This window comes from Ictalurus furcatus, chromosome 20 (assembly GCF_023375685.1).
Source record: "Ictalurus furcatus strain D&B chromosome 20, Billie_1.0, whole genome shotgun sequence".
Lineage (NCBI taxonomy): Eukaryota > Metazoa > Chordata > Actinopteri > Siluriformes > Ictaluridae > Ictalurus > Ictalurus furcatus.
Window position 1 is genome coordinate 22,929,359 of NC_071274.1, and position 23,101 is coordinate 22,952,459.

Here is a 23,101-nt window from a genome sequence, read left to right on the forward strand (position 1 = left end):
TTCAGACGGCGTTGGACGATAAAGCGAACGTGATGAATTTCTCACTTCCCGTGGAGGCTTTAAAAGCCGCCAGTGTCGAGTTCGTTACTCCGTGGACTCCTCCGGCTCTCGCGCTAATACGTCTACGTTAACGCACCACAAAACATCACCCAAGCGTGACCTTCCCTCCTGCAACATTTTTATTTACATTTCAGAACAGATTTACAGTCTCTCCTAGGTGGCATTGGACGGCAAAGTGAGCCTGACCGCCTCCCCACTTCCTGTAGCGGTGGAAAAAGCCGCTGACACCGAGTTCGGCCCGTTAGCATCCATAGTGAAGAGCGAATAGTCTGGAGCGGGTGCATTAGCATTAGCATTAATGTTAGCATTTGCGTTCACACTGGCATCTCGATCTGACTCCGAGCTGCGCGAAAAGCTGGGCGAGTTGGTGGGACTGAGCTGCACGGCGGTCGTGTCTTGAATGGTGTGCTCGCTCGTTTCAATCTCGAACGTCGCCCCGTGGTGCCTCATGAAGCCCACGTTGCCCGATTTGTTTCGACGTGAGCTATGAGGAGGAGGCATGCGGCTGCACACGCAGCAGGCGGCGAAGAAAGTGAAGGCGACGAGCAGAAGGACGGGTCCGATGATGATAGGCGGGTTACCGGAGGGCATGAGCGTGGTGAAGGCGAAGGCGCCAACTAGGGTGATGTTGATACCCGCTAGCATGATGCACAGGCCACACGCGCAGCACAGCGCCGGTGACGGGAGGCCCTGAGGACGGGATTTACGTTTATTACGGACCTGAGGCTCTTTTTTGGGCACGGAGGTGCCCGAGTTATGCTCAGTACAAACCATTTCTATACCGTAGTTATGGGCATGTAGTCTCGGGTGTAGACTTGTTAGTGTTGCATCGTTAATCCCGAGTGACGTCTTTCAGGCAACCTGTAACGAAATGACAGAAAGACTTTAATCAAGAATCACAAAGGTACAGAAGATACATCCATCTCTCTGCTGGTCTTAACACCCTTCTGAACTGTCATGGCGAGAACAATTGTAAAAATGCAAGCTCTTGAGAGATCACAGGCGGCATTCTTCAAGCAAGGTCACAGCTTAGTCATGACAACTGCTGCAATGTCATGAGAAACTCCATGCATAACCAAATGGTCATTTTAATCTCACTTCCCCGCTAGATTAGTTTCCTAGAACGCTGGTTTCACCTGAGTATGGGGCAGCAAGTCAAATCCATACACGATTCACAACTCAAAAACTCCGAATGTATTCGAATACAAAAACGTGATTTGGACTTTAATTCGGAATAGGAAATAGGATGGATCGTTAACTCACTTGTAAGAAGGAATCTTGGAGTCTTAATCCAGCCCAGAGAAATCAGACAGGTCATGTCCTGGAAATACAATCTTTGTTTTTATTACATCACCATCCCAAGTCTCCGAAAGCACCGTAAAATCCTTCACTCAGTGAATTCCTAATGATGCTGAAAGATCATCTCGTGTTTTACCACTTCAGATCTCTGGTGATATTTTATTATCTAAAATTAAAAAAAAAAAAAAAAAAGAAAGCCATAATAATGTGTAATAAATCCATCACCCTGTGCACTGAAAGCTCTGTAATGAGCAGGAGCACTGTCGGTTAGAAACAGAGAGAAAGCTGTAGAGCTGTAGAGATGAGTCTCGGCTCTCGGACACGTTCCTCTGATCTGTGTTTCTCTGCTGCATTTGCTTTTCTCTGTGAGAAGATCACATAGAGGCAGCAAGGGTTGCCAGATTGGACTGATTATGGTTGCCAGATTGGACATGAGCCAGGTCGGTAGGCGTAAATCACACTCCGATTGAGATCAACCAACTCCAGGCAGTGGTTCAAGAAACAAATGGATGATTAGGATAATCAGGACTGTGGAGTAACCCTCATGATGAATTTCGATATTTATAATTAACCAACCAGTTATGACCAAGTGGGGAATTTTAAGTTTAAAAAAATGGGGGATTATGTTTGTTTTTGATGTTTCTCATCTTAATGCCATTTTTTCCAACATCGCAGATGCTGAAAACACTTCACACACACACACACACACACACACACACACACACACACGAGGTGAAACATGACACAGACACAGATATATATTTTTTTAATGTAATACAGTACTTTTAAGTGTGTTTTATTTCTTGACAGCATAGAATTATCCAGAAACATTTTAAAATACAAATGTCCTCAAACGATTTGTAGTTATCATGTGCCAGAATTTAGCGTTTTGTTTTAAACACACATTTAAAAGCTATTAAATTCCTCAATCTTTCTGTTCCGCCCGAGTCAAAATGATCTGTTTTAAATCTTCCATCAGGATTGCTTACATCGATCATCACTGAAATGGAAATGAGACATATTGGAGATTTTAAAATAAATGTCGCATTTGCATTTGATCTGGAGTCGAAAGAGACGGCCTGGGGGCGATGGAGGGAACACAACAGGAGGGAAGACGCATCTCATGGCCAAGACGTGCTAATGTTCATATTAATAACATGCACAACTCATCCCTGTTTCATCTACTCGCAAACACGGTTTTGGCCTCAGATATTAATTGTAGGTCTGAGTCTAACTGATATTGTGTTATAATACTCTCACACAGTTGATGGTTCGAGCTTCAGATGTTTATGGAAGGTCCACCTCTGAGAGTTTGGGTTTACGCCTGCCCAAAATATCCGGAACATCTGTAGAGGGTCTGGAGAAAAAGAAGAGAAAATACATGGTGTGTAGTATTCGGGTTTGATAAAATGCATACATACTAACACATCTAACCGAGAGTCAGAGCCCTCAAGGCTGGGACTAACCAAGAGTCCAAAGTTCTAAAGACTGGAATAACACTGGACTAAACAAGAGCCATAGCCTTAAAGACTGGACTGACCGAGAGTCAGGGCCCTAAAGGCTGGACTGACCGAGAGTCAGGGCCCTCAAGGCTGGACTGACCGAGAGTCAGGGCCCTCAAGGCTGGACTGACCGAGAGTCAGGGCCCTAAAGGCTGGACTGACCGAGAGTCAGGGCCCTCAAGACTGGACTGACCGAGAGTCAGGGCCCTAAAGGCTGGACTGACCGAGAGTCAGGGCCCTAAAGGCTGGACTGACCGAGAGTCAGGGCCCTCAAGACTGGACTGACCGAGAGTCAGGGCCCTAAAGGCTGGACTCACCGAGAGTCAGGGCCCTCAAGGCTGGACTGACCGAGAGTCAGGGCCCTAAAGGCTGGACTGACCGAGAGTCAGGGCCCTAAAGGCTGGACTGACCGAGAGTCAGGGCCCTAAAGGCTGGACTGACCGAGAGTCAGGGCCCTAAAGACTGGACTGACCAACTGAGCTTTCACATCTTAAGCAATGGGACTAACAAAGAGTCAGAGCCCTAAAAACCGGGACTAATCAATGTGGCGAGTCAAGGCTCCTGTCAGTCCTACTGAAGGAGGCGTAGCTTTTCCATTAGTCAGTGTAATGAAAGGAGGCGTGGCTTGTGTGCCAATGAAATAATTGTATTAAATTGAACTAAATTCAGAACGGTCACAAACGTGTGTCCGTTGTAAATTTCTGTAACACACGAGGGTCGTAGCTATCTCCTGACACAAGTGTAGAAATGAGCTCTGAACACTGACTGTGTCGTCTGTGCGAGCGTACTGCACTCCTTTCAGCAGTGAAGATGCTGAGGATGTGGTTGTCATGGTGACATACACCACTGCTCTCCTTGATGGTGTCATTTATACTGCATGAAGAGCAAGATGGGAGGTTATGCACGTGCGCACACACACGCGCACACACACACACACACACACTCACACATGTTTGTAATCACTTCCACTCAAACGTACATACTATCTTTCTCTCTCTCTCTCTCTCTCTCTTGCACTCTCTCTCTCTCGTTCTCTCTCTCTCTCTCTTTTGCACTCTCTCTCTTTCTCTCTTGCAATCTCTCTCGTTCTCTCTCTCTCGTTCTCCCTCCCTCTCTCTCTCCCTCTCTCCCTCTCTCTCTCTCTCCCTCTCTCTCTCTCCCTCTCTCTCTCCCTCTCTCTCTCCCTCTCTCTCGTTTGTGTAACAGTTGTGTGAGGTGTACAGTTTCGGGCCGTGTCCCAGATTCACTGACTCGTCTGATGCTCAGGTTAATTCAGTCGGCTTTTCACCACTTTTGGTTTTTGTTGTTGTTTGTTGTTGTTTGTTCTAAACTACAAAGCGATCCATTTTACATTACAATAAATCCTATCCAGTGTAATCCTCTGAATTATACGAATTCTTAGTTCAATAACAAACCACGGATCGTTTGAGAAGGTGTGAGATTACAAGAGTGAACCTTATATTGTACTACACTATATTATATACTTTATATTATATACTATATTATAGTAACTCATGTCATGGTGTAATGCAACACACACACACACACACACACACACACAGACACACAACATCCATTTCGAAAGGAAACCCATCAAAATCCTAGAAAATAGACAGAGACACAGGTCATGTCTTGTTACCTGTGATTGATGGGTACACAGGCCACACCCCCTTCAAAGAAACCGACCGGTACTTGAAAGCGTATTAGTTTATACTGTACGTACACGTTGAGAAATAAACGGTGACGTGTACTGCACAGAGAATTTTATTTTTCTTGGACTCTTGGTGAACTCTTCCGGTTCTTCATGAACATGTCACGGCGAACGAGGCAATAAGCACTGACGCACACTCGCGGAAAAAAATGAGTTTAATACAAAACGGCCATCAAAGCCTGCGAGTTACTATCACACTATTCTCCAGCGAGCCACACACTCACGCCTGCGCTGCTGGAAACCAGAATCAAATTACACGCACGCTCAGGAGACACGGCCATATCGAGACAGGGAAAACACCAGGATGAAAATGTAATGAGCGTATACATGTGTGTGTGTGTGTGTGTGTGTGTGTGTGTGTGTGTGTGTGGCCGTTCCTGGGCAAGGAAACAACCTGACATTATTTCACAATTAAAACCACTGCAGGTAATTTACTAAAGCATCGCTGCTTTAATCACTAGCTTACAGTCGCTTTCTTTTGTGTGTGTGTATAACTAAAACGACGCCTGTGCTCTCACTTACACCGACCATGTTTCTGTATTCTATCAGTCTATTTACCAAAAGTGTACAGTTCTAACATGCACACCATCTGATTTCTCTCTGGAACACGTCTCCCTCCGAAACAATCAAATTTCGGCACGTCCTTGTCGGTGTAGAGTTACTCTTACTACGCTGAAGATGATTGGTTCGCTATAAAAACCAAAACCCAAACGTTTACTCCTATACCACAACAATTTGCCAATGATTACAATTTTAGAATCCATTTAAGAATGACACGTCACGCTTTGTAGCCATTTCTAGCTACATGTAATGTTGTGGGACGTCTGTTCCTGTTGTCACTTACGTTACAGCAGCTATAAACATGCATGGTCGTTCCCTCTCTTTATTCCCTCTCTTTATTCTCTTTCTCTCTCTGTAGAAGTTAATAAGACGATAAAACACAGCTTGTTGTTCTTTGTTACAGAGAAACCACAAACCTAAGGTTACAGCTTTACCTCTGACACTGGAGACTCCTTCCATAAACGTAAAATACCGTGTAGGTCTCCTTACAGAAAACTTCACCATACGGTATCGATGATTTAAAAAAAAAAAACCTGTTTATTATCAGTGGCGCATGCACCGTACGTGTCCCTGTGAATGACTACATGGTTACTATAGAAACGATAACGCGTTAGAACGAGCGCGTTAATATAAAGCTGTGATGTGCAGCTGTGGTACTGTCAGAGCCGCTGAGAATTAATCAACACCTTCTGACCAATCACAGTCCAGAACTCGACGGCGCTGTGGTTTTATGTAAATCTAACAAGTACACAGGATGTCTCGAGAAGAGGTTTGGAATAAACAGCTTTTTATCGTGTAACGGTTTCCTATTTTGTTCTCGTCCAGTCCAGCGCACACACTCAGGTGGCGCAGTAGGGGTCAAGGCTGCTTGACCTCCGTCCTAATTTACATATTTCTCACCCGTCTTCCTGCGAGCCCTCAGCTGCAGCAGCTCCCGCCTCCACAAACGTCCCCATGCGGCTCTTCGAGAGCTCCAGCTGACCCAGCGTCCCTAAGATAAATAACAAACAGAGAAACATTTAGCACCGCTCATCACACCCCCTGCTCTCTTCCCTTCGGCCTACTTCCATGATTTAGTGTGTGACAGCACGGCTGCTTCATGCTCCGCAGGAATAAATATGTGTGTGTACATGCGGTCCGAGAGAAAAATACATTTATTCTCGCTCCGTTCAAACATTATTCACACGCTCACATTATTCAGTTCAATAATAATTATAGTAAATACGGCGCTGTGTGGTGAGCGATAAATGAACATTTCTACAGACGTGAGAACAGTTTGCTGGAATCTATCTATCCATCTATCTATTCATCCATCCTTCCATCCATCTGTCTATTCATCCTTCCATCCATCTATCTATTCATCCATCTATCTATTCATCCATCCTTCCATCCATCCATCTATTCATCCATCCTTCCGTCCATCCATCTATTCATCCTTCCTTCCATCCATCTGTCTATTCATCCATCTATCTATTCATCCATCCTTCCATCCATCCATCTATTCATCCTTCCTTCCATCCATCTGTCTATTCATCCATCCTTCCGTCCATCCATCTATTCATCCTTCCTTCCATCCATCTGTCTATTCATCCATCTATCCTTCCATCCATCTATTTATCCATCTGTCTATTCATCCATCCATCTATTCATCCATCCATCTGTCTATTCATCCTTCCATCCATCCATCTATTCATCCATCTATCTATTCATTCATCCTTCCATCCATCTGTCTATTCATCCATCTATCTATTCACCCTTCCATCCATCTATTCATCCATCTGTCTATTCATTCATCCTTCCATCCATCTGTCTATTCATCCATCTGTCTATTCATCCTTCCATCCATCTGTCTATTCATCCATCTGTCTATTCATCCTTCCATCCATCTGTCTATTCATCCATCCATCTATTCATCCATCCTTCCATCCATCTGTCTATTCATCCATCTGTCTATTCATCCATCCATCTATTCATCCATCCTTCTATCCATCTGTCTATTCATCCTTCCATCCAGCCATCCATCCACCCATCTATTTATCCTTCCATCCATCTATCTATTCATCATTCCATCCATCCATCCATCTATTCATCCTTCCATCCATCCATCTATCTATGCATCCTTCCATCTATTCATCCATCTGTCCATAATCCTTCTGTCTATTCGTCCTTCCATCCATCCATCTATCTATTTCTCCTTCCATCCATCCTTCCATCTATTCATCTTTCCATCCTTTCATCCATCCATCTATCTATTCATCCATTCATCATCTATCTATATCTCCTTCCATGAATCCATCTATCCATCCATCCATCTATCCATCTGCCTATTCATCCTTCCATCAATTCATCCATTTATCCTTCCATCTATCCATTAATCCATCCATCTATTAGATGCTGCTGACTATTCAACCACCCCTTCATTCATCTGTACATCTATTCGTCGACCCATTTATCCATCTCTCCATCCATCCACCCATCCATTCATTAAGTCCTCTAACTATTCATCCGTTTATCTATCCTTCCATCCATTCAGCAATCTTACAGTTCATCTACCCCTTAACACACTGCCAGAATCAGATCAGTTCAGTGCTTATTACAGAGTGAATATATTGTGTAATGTGGAAATGAACCAGCGTGAGCCGTAATAAAAGCAGACGTTATCAGGCAGAGAGCAGACACGATAGCGGATGAGAGAGAGAGAGAGAGAGAGAGAGAGAGAGAGAGAGAATGCATGCTGTGTGAGATGCATTTCACAGCCATTTCCATAACGCTGGTGTGATCTCTCCTCTCTGATTAAATGATACACTCCTTCATTAGCCAGTTACTGGACACTTCACAGGGTTTCAGAGACATCACTGTCACTGAGCCCGTAATCATCTTCCGTCACTGCACACCTCCATTTAAAGGACGGAGAAGAATACAAACAGGACAAGCAGCTCATTTACAATTAAAATACAGACAGACAGCGCTTTAAAAATAAACTCACTTCCAGGAAACAAAATATTCCCCCTATCCAAAATGAATAGATTTTAGAGAAAGGACTAATGGAATAAAATGAGCCTTGCAGTGCATTTTTGGTTCTTCTGAACCTGACGGCACACGTGTAATATTAACATCAGGCGCTGGAACTGTGTATAATCGCTGATATGGTGAAGCTTTCTCGAAGGAGACTCCAGTGTTTCTGTAACATTTACAGAAGGAGTCTCCAGTGTTAGCGCTTTGTAACAGAGAGGGAGGTACAGCTGTTCATGTTTTCTGGACAGAGGAGTTTACGTTTTGTGGTTTCCTGGTAACAAGAGCAACAAGCTGTCATTGTCATTTAGTTTTTTATTCCTTACGTAAGTATCTGGTGACATCATCATCATCATGCGCTAGTCAATGTTTTAAACTCGTTGAGATAAACAGTGTTAAAAACCCCAGACTGCCCACATCAAACAGGAAATGGGAACATGAAGGCTGTAATATGAATCTCACAGGGTCACGCAGACATTTAAACAGGATTGTCGCTATGAAAAGTCCTTGAAAATGACTCAATTTGCAGCTCGTTTACCCACTAAATCAGCACACCATGAGCTCTCTGTCTAATTTACAAACTGAGACTTTTTTTGTTAAAAAAAAAAACACAAAAAAAAAAACACAAACCCTGCATTTCCTGTTTTTCTTAAAAAATGTCCAATTTCCCTCACTGAAGCCTAGAGAAGCGCAGTGTGACGCAGCTGGAAATTCGTTTTATTGTGCTTCTTTCCAAGACTTTAATGCAGTCATTATCCATAACATACAGTCAGGGATCCATTATGGAGCAGAAGCTGGGCAGACACGAGACGCGACCAAACTACACAACTAAAGAAATAGAAATGAGAGAAATATGAAACATAGGGCAACATCATAAGGCTCCGAATGCGAATAAGATATACGAAGACTACGAGATAAAGGATGAAAGGCTTCACAGGGGATTGTGAAAGAAGGATGTTCTTATAAAGTCTGCTGTAAAATAATGGCCTCAGATCAGGAACGTTTTATTCATTCCTCTCCGGTAAGCGCTGGTCAGAGTTGCGGCAGATTCCCGGAGTCTATCCCGGGAATACCGGACGTGAGCTGGGAATGCACCTTGAATAGGATGCCAGTCCATCGCACACTCATTCACAACTAGGGGCGGTTTAGATTTGCTAATGCACCTTACTGGCATGTTTTTTGGGATGTGCGAGGAAACCGGAGAACCCGGAGGAAACCCATGTGACATGTGGAACACCACACAGACAGACACAGACCCAAGCTCAGGGTCAGAACAGAGACCGTGGAGCTGTGCGCTGTGAGCTGTGAGGGAAAGGGGTACTTCAAGGGTTCTTTAAGGGTTCGGTGGATGATTTAAATTAAAAATAAAAGTAAAAATACATTTTCGAACCCTTTCTGATAGGGAAATCATTTGTTGTAATCGTTTGTTGTTGTTCTACATAAAAACCCTTAAGAGGTTGCTCCAGAAGGACAGCTGAAGACCCTTGAGGGTTCTAAGAATGTAGGTTACAGGGAATAGCAATGATTATTTCGCGAAATGTGTCATTTACTTTCTTTGTTCGTGAATTAGCCTCCCCCATGAGGACAAAGACATCTGAAAGATGTAAAAAAAAAAAAAAAGAAAGAAAAGAAAAGAAAAAAAGACGTCTTTGCTGACGTTTACTGCGCGTCTAGAAATAGTGACTTCTGACTCATGAACGAATCATTTCTTCGATTTTGATTCTTTTAAATCAATCAGTTCTATCTGAACTGAACTTGTCTACACGACGTTAGGGTTACTGGTTTAAGAATTCCAGTATATAATTAAGTACTGAAAATATATATATATTTTTTTAAAAAACGAGCGAAATAAAAGTGAGCCAAACTGAATCGACTCACTTTGTGAACTGAACCGAAAACTGAGAACGTACTGAATCCAAGAACCGTTGCGTCTGCCAAAAAACACTAACTTAAGAGCGGGTTACACAGACCGCTGTGACGTCAGGCTAGTACAAAACGAACTCTGATAAACTACTGAAGGTTTCTCCAGCTTCAGATCAAGTTTAAAAAAATAATTTAAGGTACAAAATTAAGTCTTGTGTATAAAGAATGTTGTGAACGCTGTAAGTCTGTGAACTGTCAAGGCTGCTTGCTAACCTGTCCACTTTGGTTGGTAGAAAGCTAGCAAAAAACTAGCTAACTTCTAGCTAAGTGCACTTACCCTCTCTTCTGAGGGAGTCAGAGGGCTGTTCGGGGGCCGGAGTTGGAGCCATTGGCTGGACCCTGAAGTTTCCTGGGAGAAAAATGTTATTTAATTGGGTAGCCAATGAAATTCATTTGGGTGTTTAGCAAAACATACTGTTGCTATTATTAACTAGACAGTCCCTTTAATTCTATGGCTGACTCGGCGCGGAGTGGAGCTCATGGGAACTGCAGGTACACCGAAAAAATGAAAAATTACGGTACTCAAAAGAGCAAAACATAGCAGTGGCGGTACTGAGTACCAGCGAGTACCGGTTTACGTCAAGCCGTGATCTACAGTGACGCTGCTCTAGTTAGCTAACGCTTGGTTTGGTTTCACAGATGCTAGCGCAGTGTGAGTATGTAGCTGGCTCGTAAAAATCATAACGATGTAAAAATGAGGTGCAGGCAGTTTGGTCTGTGCAAGACTGAAAATTAGGAGGGCGTGGTCAGGCTGGGAGAAAATGAAAAGAAAGAACCACACCGATGTTGGGTAAAATGTGATGGACGCTGAACCAGGCTTTGATGAACGGATACGCGGAGATCAGGAGACCTGTAGAACAAAACATAAACAGAGAGAAAAGAGAAAACATTTTAATATCTCACGATGCAGTGACGATTTTATAACCACTGTGATATTGGACTTGTGGAACTATGTGTCTGTCTGTCTGTCTGACTGTCTGTCTGACTGTCTTCATGTCTGTCAAGCTGTGTAAATGGTGTCTGTCTGTATGTCTGTCTGTTGAGCTATATGTTTGTCTGTCTCTGTCTCTGTCTGTCACACACACACACACACACACACACTTTCCTCGGTAGCTGTCATGTGACACGATTTCACGATAGGTGTCACAAAAGGTCAAAGGTCATCAGCATCATGTCGGAGGCTGTGTGTGAATGGGTTTCTCCGCTCAGTGATCGAGTGGTTTGGGTTACAGCTGCTGGATCGGATGACTGAAAGGAAAAGTGGCTCAGTTTCTCCTCAAGACTGCTGAATCCTTCTCTTCTCTTCTCTTCTCTTCTCTTCTCTTCTGATCTGATCTGATCTGATCTGAGCCGTTCAAAGCCAGCCATTGTACATTTTCACATCATAAAGTGGGATGCTAAAAATACATTTCCCAGAGTTCCGATGTGTCCGTGCTTTAAAATGTGATGCTTAAGTGATGGTTAAACCCGAAAGTGTGAGATTAAAGTGAGCTTCCTCACCCAGTCCTCCTGCTCCGAGGAAAACTCCCCCAACCGCGTCTGCATCGCAGTCTTTAGACACGCCGATGATGATGCAGCCGGATACGATACTGAGGAGGGCCGAGCCCACCCGCAGCCCATGGTACTCCCCAATACTGACTGCGTTCATTCACACACACACACGCACGGACAAAACACACTCACATGCAGGCATCCAAACACACACACACACACACACACCTGAGACTCACTGACACCCCGAAATAGATCTGTGAAGCAAAAACAGGAATGGGACAGTACATTAATACACACCTGAAACACACACACATTCGGCTGATACACACCTGCAACACACATATACACCTGAAACACACCCTAAACACACCTTAAACACGAGCAGACCTGAAACATACACTAAACACCTGAAACACACCTGAAACACCTTAAACACACCTGAAACACACCTGAAACACATCCTAAACACACCTTAAACACACGCAGACCTGAAACACACCTCGGACACAGCCTTTACAGAGAGGACAGGAGCTAAAATGACACTCACACCCCCAAAAACACCCCAAACACACACTCACCTGTAACAGTCCCACACACCTGTACACTCACACGTGCATACAGACCTGTAACCTGGCAGCAGACCGAGTGTGTGATCAGGACAGAGTTCTAAAGCCAGCAGATTGACTGTAACTCTCCCTAAAGTCCATTGTGTGTGTGTGTGTGTGTGTGTGTGTGTGTGTTCCATTTTCTCCCATTGCCTCATCCATGTTTAACGAACTTGCTCCGGTTTCCTGCGTCACATTCCGGCTCCAACTCCACACTAATTAGGACCTGATTGATGGAGGCTAATCGGTTTAACAAGGCCGGCTCGGCCAGCGCTAACAGACGTGTTTCTCAATATAGCTCCTTTCATTTCCCCACTACTGAATATTACAGCATTTTACTCCCATACACTCTGTTCTACACAATCCTTTAACATACACTACCACTCTAACCGTCGGCGTTCGCTCACGTCACCTCACTGACACTTACAGGGTGAGATAAAAGCGTGATCAAAGCCCCACACACACACACACACACACACACACACACACACACACACACACATTATGATTTTATCGTACAACGTCATTAAGTTTCGCACAAATAACTTTAATATCGGAGCACGATATAAACGAATAAAAAGTCCAATAACTGCGTGCGCTGGATCAAGCGCTATTCTACGTGCTGCTCAATAATGAGCGCGGAAGCCATTTTGTTTTGCCGTGTGATCATCTAACACGATAACTACAACTAGGACTATTCATGCAGCAATATATTGGCGATATACAAGACACCTATTAGATTTATTCCTACGCATTTCGCAAAATCTCCTCATTCATACTGTATATCATCGTATTAGAGTTTCCATTTGAAATGTTCCGAATTGTATCTTGCTTTTATGCTACGCCCTATTACATTCGGTCCGTATTTTCTATCCCGTCCCCTGTCCGATTTTTTTTCAGGTTTAAATCCGAGTGTTTTGTCTTGAGATGCTTTTACTCAAGAAAAATATCTGGCAACCTCGGAGGTGTGTACAGTACTACATGCAGGTGATTTTTAATAATCCGAATATGAAATGTGTCCGAAAATCCGATTACGCTGACCCGACTCTGTCTACACGGGACTTTCCCCCACGTAAATATCGATGAACCTTCGGTACAAGCCTACCTTAACTGTTAGCTAAGCTCAGGGCTCAGAGTGTAAAAATACTACTCTAAATACGTTAAACATGTTTTGGACAGCATTGTTTAGCCGGATATAACGCCAGCTTACTCCGAGGTGTGTGTTTTCGTGAATAAATGAGCGAGTGCGTGGGCGCGTTACTACATTAATTGTTGAATCTTATTCACGGTGGGTCGTTATGACTCAGTTAAAACGAATATATCCAAGAGTACTGTATGAGAAAGGACACACACACACACACACACTCCATTCATCTTTTAAATTATTCAGATTACACGCTGTTCCACACACACACACACACACACACACACACATTCCTGCTCGTGTTGAGCTCTATCTGGTTACACTGTAAAACTCATCTGAGTAATGACTTGATGTTCCTGATCTCCTGGTGAGGATGTTTTTTAACTACGGAGCAGTGAAAACAGATTGTATAACAGGATCGTGGTTCAGTGAAGGACACGTCATTTAATTTAATCACTGAGACTAAAAATCCACTTTAACCTCACAGCACTGTCGAGTTCTGGATCCTGATTGGTCAGAAGGTGTTGATTAGTTTCCTAGAACAGCGGTTCTGACAGTAGCGCAGGTTTATATCAGCGCACTCGTTCTGATACGTCATCGTTTCTATAGCGACAGCAAGTTCACCAGAACTCGTACGGCGGACGCGCCACGTAAACAAAAAGAATAAAGAGTCATTCTTGTGGTGAAGTTTTCAGGAAGGAGACGTTCATGGAAGGAGTCTCCAGTGTCAGAGGTTAAGCTGTAGCCTTTAAGGGTTTTGTTTACAGTAATAAATGAAAAACTGTTGAAAAATGTACCGTAACAGCAGTGTTTTATTCTTTACAAAAAAAAAAAAAAAAACTATTCATATTATTTATTTAGATTTGTTCTTGGATTTGTTCACTTTTATTACTGACATTTATTTTCTTTTTAATATTGTTATTATTTTTTACGCTGTTATGGTTCCCCCCCCCCCACGCCTGTAATGTAAATAACACCGTACTCACGAATAATTAAATGCGTTTTCTAATCTCTGATCGACTTTGGATGAAGTTCCCTAATCTGATCTCCTCTAATCAGCCAGATTTCCCATGATTCCTCAGGAAGGCAAAGCGAGGAGAGGCGAGGCGAGGCGAGCTGTACATCATCAAGGCCTGAGTCGGTCCACAAAAAGGGCGCCGAGTTACCATAGGGATGACGTTTCCATGGCAACAGAGGGGAGGCGGGTGGGTTGAGTGGGATTAACGGAGGAGAATCGGGTAACGGAGCAACGATCACGCGTGCAGGAAGGAGCGGTGACACATTTCCCGCTCAGACGCCTCACCCACCCACATCCTGCCGCATGTTTATGAATGAAACACACGTCTATTAATAGGGGCAGTGTGTGTAATACATGTGTGTGTGTGTGCTGATACTAATGACATTTAGCATGGTTAAAGGGTTGCTAATCTATATAATCTGCATATTAGATGAATTTTTTATTGCAAAAGTGCAAGAAGGACACGTCGTAAGAAATAAAAATCCACTACAAACATTTTATTGCATCATTCCTCCACTCCTCAATGTTCCTGTTATATTCCAGAGTTTGGGTTTTTATTTCTTAATGAACAACAGGAGCGACCGGGTCGTACCACTTAGCACTTAGTGTTTTGGACTATTCCTATTTCTGAATGATCCTTCAAGGTGTTGTGGAGGGGAGAGGTTTCTGAAACTCACAACAGCTGGGGTTCCTCAGGGATCCGTTCTGGGTCCACTGCTCTTTTCTATTTATACTACATCTCTGCGGCCTGTGATTGAGTCTCACGGCTTCTCGTATCCCTGCTATGTTGATGAAACCCAGCTCTATTTATCCTTCCAGGCCTGATGATCCATCCGTCTCACTACGCCTCTCTACCTGCCTGTCTGACCTCTCAAACTGGTGGAGGGAACGCTTCCAGGAGCTACCCGCATCAAATTCAAGGCCGGGTCTGGAACAGCACCTCCCAACCTCAACACTCTCCATCGAGGTTTACGTTCCCTCACGCAACCTGCAATCGGTTAACGACCGACGCCTGGTACGGTGCCTACTCAGCGAGGCACGAGGTCCTTTCCAGAACCTTCAGACTGACTGTCGCTCGGTAGTGGAATGAAATTCCAACCTCTTTGCTTTGCTTGTATTTCCTCATTTGTAAGTCTCTCTGGATAAAAGCGTCTGCTAAACGAGTAAATGTATAAAACGTGTGAAAATGAAACACGAGTGGCCTGTAGATTGAGTTGTGTAATGGAGGGATAAGTGGCTCTAACGGCTCACTTCACGCACAGGATCTCACCACGCTTCAGTTCTAACAGCGGAAATAGTTTTTTAATTCCGCTTTCAGATGCGCAGCGGTAGAACTCACGACGTGCACGAAGCATGAAGTGTTTTTGTTAAACGCTGTTATTGAATTTCTGACTGACCCTGAAAACCGTGCGGCGGTTTATGGAGTCAAGTCATGCTGCGCTTTTACTACTTAAAACAGCTGGAGCTGTGCGGCTGATGTGTGGCTAACGGTTAACACAAGCTTTAGCTTAGTTTAGCATGACCACCATTTTATCCTCACGTTATACAGAAAAATAATCAGCGACAGGCGGGCGTGATGAAGTGGACCTACTGCTTATTTTCCGATAGCGACAGTGTTTTATTCCTCTCGGACCTCAGCAGTTACGTTATTGTACTTTTTGTCCGTTTATAGCTACACTTGATGATTCGGATCTTTATCTAGCTACCAGTGATGGAAAAAATGCACACATATGTCGTTTACATGATTTAAAGATTGATCAGTGGCTCAGATGAACCAAAAACATTATTTGGGTTATTTAAAGTCCTGGGACAGTTGAGGAATTGCTTCCTGATTAGGGTTGATACCCGTGTCGGTTCTAAACACAGTATAGGCTCTTATGTAACGTTCACGTGAACGAGCGCAAACAATTACGGTGGAATAATATTAACGCAGAGCAAAATGCGAGCGGAAGGCCTCGCAGCCATGGCGTGGGAGTGGATAATGATGAGCGTTAAGTGGACATTGTTGAAACGTTGTGGGCGTTATTGCAGGGAGAGGAAATCAGCGGAGATTACGAAGACCTGACAGTAGATAATTAGCCTGGTCGGACCTCGGGCAGATCATTTAGACATCCATTTTATTCTACAAATGGCCGTGAGCTGCCCCGGCCTGGCCTCGTATCCCTCGCCGACGATGAGACCACACACACCGAGCCTTCAGCTGTGAACTCAATTACACCTCTGAGAGGAAGGAAAAAAACTGCCGTGGAACCATTTTGCAGCTCTGAGGATCCTTAGGTGAGGGATTACTGAGAGAATACAATCTGACCCTGAGCTCAGTGTTTTAATCATATAGATATATAAATATATATACGTGCACAACACAAACATAACACAAAAATGTACATATTATAATAAAAAAAAAACAATAAGAGAGAAGAATATATTTTTAAAAATGTCAAAATTCATTTGTGAATCTAATTGTATTTGTAACTGTATAAACTGTATTAATAAATATTTATTACATGTATATGATGTGTACTTCATTCATTTTATATCATAATTTTTTATAGAATTATATAAATTATTTAACACACACACGTTATAAATAAACACATTTATTCCTAAATAAATTTTTAAAAAATGAAAAGTAATGTGGACCAAGCATACATTTTAATTTTACTGAGAGGCCTATTAGTGTATTAAGAATACTTTAACCGAGTATTTAAAAAAAAATCTAAGAATAAGAATAATAATTATTTATCATGTAGCAATAATTAAGAAATAAGTTTATTTATATATTAATTTTTAAAAAAATTATTATTAATTAATATGAAGAAAAAAGATCAAAGATCAAACCTAACAGCCGAACAGTAAAAAATACGTTCTTAAATAAGCAACAGGAACAATAGTACAGTCAGTACAGTATCCGAGAGTGAACACAGCAGTACTTCACAAGTTTAATAATCATGAAACAGTAATACGAGGCTCAGTAATAACCTGAGCGCTGCTTTTATAATTCAGTGACATTTACACAAATGGCCTCTGAGCTCTAGTTAAGCTTGACTTAATGCTCTAATTATAATGTTTTGCTTGTTTTCTTTGCTCTGAGGATCGCAGCGTGTGTCAGGACCTGCAGCGTGAAAAACAGCCTTCAGTCATCCTGATGCTACGGTCTGAAGGTCACTGATTTTACTCTCTATTACTCTTTATTCATAAAACTCTCATCTCTTTCTCCATGTTTGGTCACTGAGCAGCAGCAGGGCGTGGCCACAGTCTTAACTGTTCTTATCTGTGGAAAATCTCTGTATCGCGGAAACAGAAATCGAAACAATTTTTTAACTTATTATTTTTATTATTATTCATACGCTCATACTGTAGACTTCCATCATCTAATGACTAACACCTGAGACTGACTCATTATTAACATGATTATCTCTACCGCTTTCAGTCAATATGAACGTGGTAATAACTTCACATCATCTGTGTTATGATGGTGTACAGCTACATCTGCTGGTCAGACAGGAAACCAGACACGACAACTTCCTGTACTTAGCAATTTTGTGCCCCACAGCTATGAATGTTTTTTTTTTTTATCTCCATTTTTTTTTTTAAATATACCCCAGCTTTATTCAACAACACCATCTTCCATACATCTCACCTCTAACTAGCCAATTTTAATATACAACCCCAATTCCAAAAAAAAGTTGGGACGATATGGAAAATGCAAAAACAAACAAAAAAAAGAGTCCTTAGAAAATTCAGTTCACACCGTACTGTACTCAGAACACATTATTAACACATTATTTGATGTTTTACTTTGTGAATTTAATTTATTGATTTAATTTATCTGATGACTGCGACACACTCCAAAAAAGTTGGGACAGTCGACTGTTTAGCACTGTGTAACATCAGCTTTTCTTTTAATAACACTTATTAAGCGTTTGGGCGCCGAGTGAAGACACCTGTTGGTTAAGTTTAGCAAGAGGAATTTTCCCCGTTCGTTCATTATGCACTTCTTCAGCTGAGCGACTGTACGTGCCTTCGCTGCCTTATTTTGTGCTTCATAATGTGCCACGCGTTCTCAGTGGGAGACGGGTCAGGACTGCAGCAGGCCATGCTCGCACCCGCACTCTCTGCTTACGCAGCCACGCGCTTGTAATCCGGGCAGAATGTGGTCCGCCGTTGTTCTGCTCTGGATGGCAGCACATGTTGCTCCAAAATGTGTACATATCTTTCTGCATTAATGCTGCCTTCACAGATATGAAAGTTACTCATAACATGGGCACTGACACGCCCCCATACCATGGGTACTGACACGCCCCCATACCATGGACACCGACACGCCCCCATACCATGACAGACGCTGGCTTTTGGACCTGACGCTGATAACAGCTCGGACGGTCCTTTTCCTCTTTGGCCCGGAGAACACGACGGCTGTTTTGTCCAAAAACTATTTGAAATGTCGACTCGTCGGACCACAAAACACGATTCCACTGTGCTACTGTCCATCTCAGATGAGACTGAGCCCAGAGAAGTGGGCGGAGCTTCTGAACAGTGTTGATGTACGGCTTCTGCTTTGCATAGTAAAGCCTTAACTTGCATCTGCGGATGCAGCGGCGAATGGTGTCGACGACAAAGGTTTACCAAAGTATTCCCGAGCCCATGTCAGGATCTCCATTACAGACTCGTGACCGTTTTTAACTCAGTGACGTCTGAGGGATCGGAGATCACGCGCATTCAGAAGCCTAACGATTTGTCTTTGGGGAATGTTGATCTCAAAGTGTTGGATTATTCGCTGACGCATCTGTTGGCAGATCGGCGAGCCTCGAAACATCCTTGCTCTTGAAGGACTGTGCCTTTTTTGGAGTCTCCTTACTGTATATACTATGATTAGACAATTGCCTCACCTGTTTCACATCACCTTCTTATTTCAACTTCACACATCGCTATCAATCCTAAATTGCCCCTGTCCCAACTTTTTTGGAATGTGTTGCATGCATCAATTAAAAAATTTTTAAAAACTATGCAGTTGATCAGGTAAAACAACAAATACCTTGTCTTTATACATTTAAAAAAAAAAAAAAAAAAAACATGTCAAAGTACATTTACACATCACTCCTCTTTGTTTTTTATTAGCATTTTCCATACTGTCCCAACTTTTTCGGAATTGGGGTTGTAAATGGAGTTGTAAATCTTCTAAATATTTACATAAACATCCGAATTTCCTTTCACACTAACGACGGCGTGCACTGGACAATCCTGACACCCTGTGTTAGATCTAATCCATCGGAGTGTAGTCTGATGTCTTTACGCGCATCACTGGAAGAGATAAGACTTGAAAATTGTATCTTTTGTACAAACGAGTTAACAACATGATCGATATCACACACTTGCTTCAGTTTAAACAGTGTCCTAGAAATGGTGCAGAATTTTGGATAGTTTCTTGTCACAAACTTGCTAACGGTTATTTATTATTTTGTCTAAAACCAGTAGCAAGCTAACTAACATCATACCTAACTATTATACTGTGAGAACCAGTATCTAGGTTTGCTAGAATGCCTGCTAGTATTAGTTTATTATATTGTGCAAACTCTTATATATATAACACGCTAGCTAATATTAGACTATTATTATTTTTATGACTACTGTTTTGTATGCAAAGTAAATAGCTAGCAAATTATGGTGCCATGCTACTAGCTAACATTAGGCCAACTACTATATTGTGCAAAAACCATAGCCAACTTCGATAGCAAGCTGGCTAACATGAGACTACTGTACTGTGCGAACAAAGTAGTAGACTATTATAGAAAATAAACCAGTAGCTAGAATCGCCGGCATGCTAGCTAACGTTAGACTATATATTGTGAGCTTTACACGCTTTACATATAACATCCGGCTAAATCTTATATTATGTAAACCAGTAACCAGGTTCACTAGCAAGCTAGCTAGCTAGCTAACTAATGTGTTACATAAGCCAGTAGCTAGGTTAGCTAACACTAACCTAGGCTAACTATTTTTAATGGATAATTAAAGCCATTAGCCATTTATTTACTCTCAATTAGTGGAAATTAGCAATAACTAAATTGCTTAGCCTTTGCTTATCATATACAGAGCGTAACACATATGGAATATACTTTAAAAAGCCAAAAACCTGAGGTAAAATTGATGTAACTAGCTTATTTCAATTTAACGTCTTTGTGCCGCCGAATTACGACAGAGGTGTTTAAGACGGAGATGTTAGGAAGAGGCATGTGATATAATTTAGGACAGTAAACAGAGATGTCTTGTTTCTCTCCATTACACCGCTGAATAAATGCTAAACCCCAGCTTCATTCCCCGTGACCAGGAAACTCGATTTGTCCAATTTTCCAGGGTAATGTAATGGAAGAGACGGTGGGAGTGAAACAGTAAAGAGATTTTCTTGTGTTGAATATCAGCTGAGTGAATCTGGGTGATTAGTTTATGTGTGTTTATGTGTTAATAACATCAGCATGGAATTCATTCTAACACTCGCATCAGCACTTAACACACAGGAGATGACTGATGACTGCATCGGACATCAGCGTGTATTAGACGTGTTTAGCCTCCGGGTTAGCATCGAGCGCTAAATATGCATTCCTTACATGCGAATTTCCGACTGTTCCGGATTGATTTTTTTTTTATTTGTTTTTACTTTTATTTTAATCACAGCTGTGATTTGCACCTCTCCATATTTTTATCACCGTTACGTGACTTGCGAGGGTCCACACTCATCTGTCCTCGTTGTGTTAAAAGTTCTTTGGTTTAACTCACATTTTCACATATGTCTATTTTTTTTAATTCATATTCTTATCATAATAGTTGTTGTTAGAGTAAAGATAAGTAGTTTTTTTTAAAGGGTGCCAATAATTATAGAGCTGGCATACAGAAGAAAAAAAAATGAACCAGAACGACAAGTTCGGTACAAGCTAACCATCATTAGGCTAACTCTTATATTGTGTAGGTTTGATATTAAGCTAGCTAGTTTGCTGTCATTCCACATTGAGGTTGGGGGGCATGGCCTAACGTCTGAACTACTAAAATATACGCATTCGTTTGATCTTTTCTACACCATTCACCGGGTTTAAGATTGAAATGAATTCGACACATTGTTCATCTTGACCGAAGTTATTGAGCGGAAACTCTTCATAAGTTTTCTGTGTGTTAAAGGAGTTCATGTCCACGATGTTTGAGACTGAGATGTGTTAGCTGTGAGGCTAATGTAGCTAACAAGTAATGGAAGCTTACAGCTACCAGATTAGCGTTGAATTATAATAATAATAATAAACTTTATTTTTATACAGCGCCTTTAAAGCAGCTTTTCAAGGCACTTTACACAATAAGAAAAAAAACACAGATAATTATGACACACTCGGTTCAAAATACAACTGCTTGTCTCAGTGACAATATTTGCTTTAGTAAACACAGGTTAAGCTAAAGTTTAGGCCCCGCCCCCTTATCTGAGTGTGATGCTGGTGCACTGAACTGTGTGAGCTAAAAATCGGGTTTGTGAGATTTAAAGTTAGAACAATGGCCTAAACATCAGCTTAGATTTCACCCAGCCTCTGTGTGTGTGTGTGTGTGTGTGTGTGTGTGTGTGTGTGAAATCGTTGTTCTCCCACCATGTCCGGATTCCTCTAATTCCTCTCAGATTGTTCCCTCCTCTTGTCCTCCTTGAACGGAGCCGAAAGGCCTTTGCGATGTCACACCCAGAACCGGAGGAACCAGTTGGACCTGCAGCTCCACAGTCCAGTGAAACTCACTCACTGAGGGCCCAGTCAGGATGGAGATCCCAGAACGCTGATCCAGAGTCGCTTATCATGGGCTGATATTCATCATGCTCGTGAGTTTTATTCAGAAGAAGCAATGTGAAGACATTTAGCAATGAGAAAATGGTTAGTAACTGAAGAGTCACATGTCAAAAGTTGTCCCATTTGTGCATATAAACAGATGCGCATAACAAAGAGCTCTGCTTTAAAGCTGATTGAACGTGTCTACTGGTTTCTACGAGCTAGGGAAAAAAAACCCCGAAAATGATCCCACTCTGAGACGTGTCTTAAATGTCATTCTGAATCCACGCAAAGATCGGAATCGTCGCTGATCTCCTTCAGATCAGATCTGCAGCCGGTTTCAGTCTCGGTACTCTCACAGGACATCTGCTGTCTGCAGGGCTGAACCTGAAATGTCAATCAGGACCTCAGATGGTTGCTGAAGCTAACAGATTAAAACCAGTACTGCAAAGACAATAAAAAGAGCGCTTTATGATATTAAAAACAGTTATTTTGAAAAGAAGGAAATTTCTAGTAAAAAACGTTTAGGAAATTACAAACACAAATCGTTACTATAGAGACAGGGACAAAAAGTTTAGTGTGTTAAAATCTCAAATATCTACTGAAAAACAAAACTTCTGTTGAATTGACGGTAAAAAGGGACACGTTTAAGACATTAAAAACCCCAACTTTCAGTTGGAAACGTGGACATTCAAACTCGGACATTAAAAACCCAAATATCGATAGTAAAGATGAATAAATAACAACACGTGTAAACATAAAAAATTATACCACAAAATAATAAGTAAGACAAACTCAAGAACTCAAGAATAAAAACCCCAAATATCTATTAAAAACTGTAAAAAAAAAAAAAAAATTGTTAAAAATAAATTAAAATAAATTAATAATAATAATAAAAATTTAAATACAAATTACACGTGTTTAAAAAATAATTCTATTGGAAAGACAATAAAAAGGCAGATTTAAGATATTTAATTTCCAA

General features: G+C 41.9%; 2 protein-coding genes across 2 annotated transcripts; both read right to left on the reverse strand.

Moving 5' to 3' along the window:
• Positions 1-213: 213 nt before the first annotated feature.
• Positions 214-1,755, reverse strand: tmem275a (transmembrane protein 275a). Its single transcript, XM_053651333.1, has 2 exons — positions 1,324-1,755; positions 214-921 (listed from the first exon to the last, which is right to left on the reverse strand). The coding sequence occupies exon 2, from the start codon at positions 832-834 to the stop codon at positions 214-216; it is 621 nt and encodes a 206-aa protein (XP_053507308.1). The 5' UTR covers positions 835-921; positions 1,324-1,755.
• A 604-nt stretch (positions 1,756-2,359) lies between these two features.
• Positions 2,360-12,603, reverse strand: kncn (kinocilin). Its single transcript, XM_053652230.1, is given in 5 exon segments — positions 2,360-2,716; positions 6,034-6,110; positions 10,326-10,417; positions 10,850-10,918; positions 11,569-12,603. Coding segments are annotated over 5 exon segments (456 nt in total). The 5' UTR covers positions 11,717-12,603; the 3' UTR covers positions 2,360-2,646.
• Between the last annotated feature and the right edge of the window lie 10,498 nt (positions 12,604-23,101).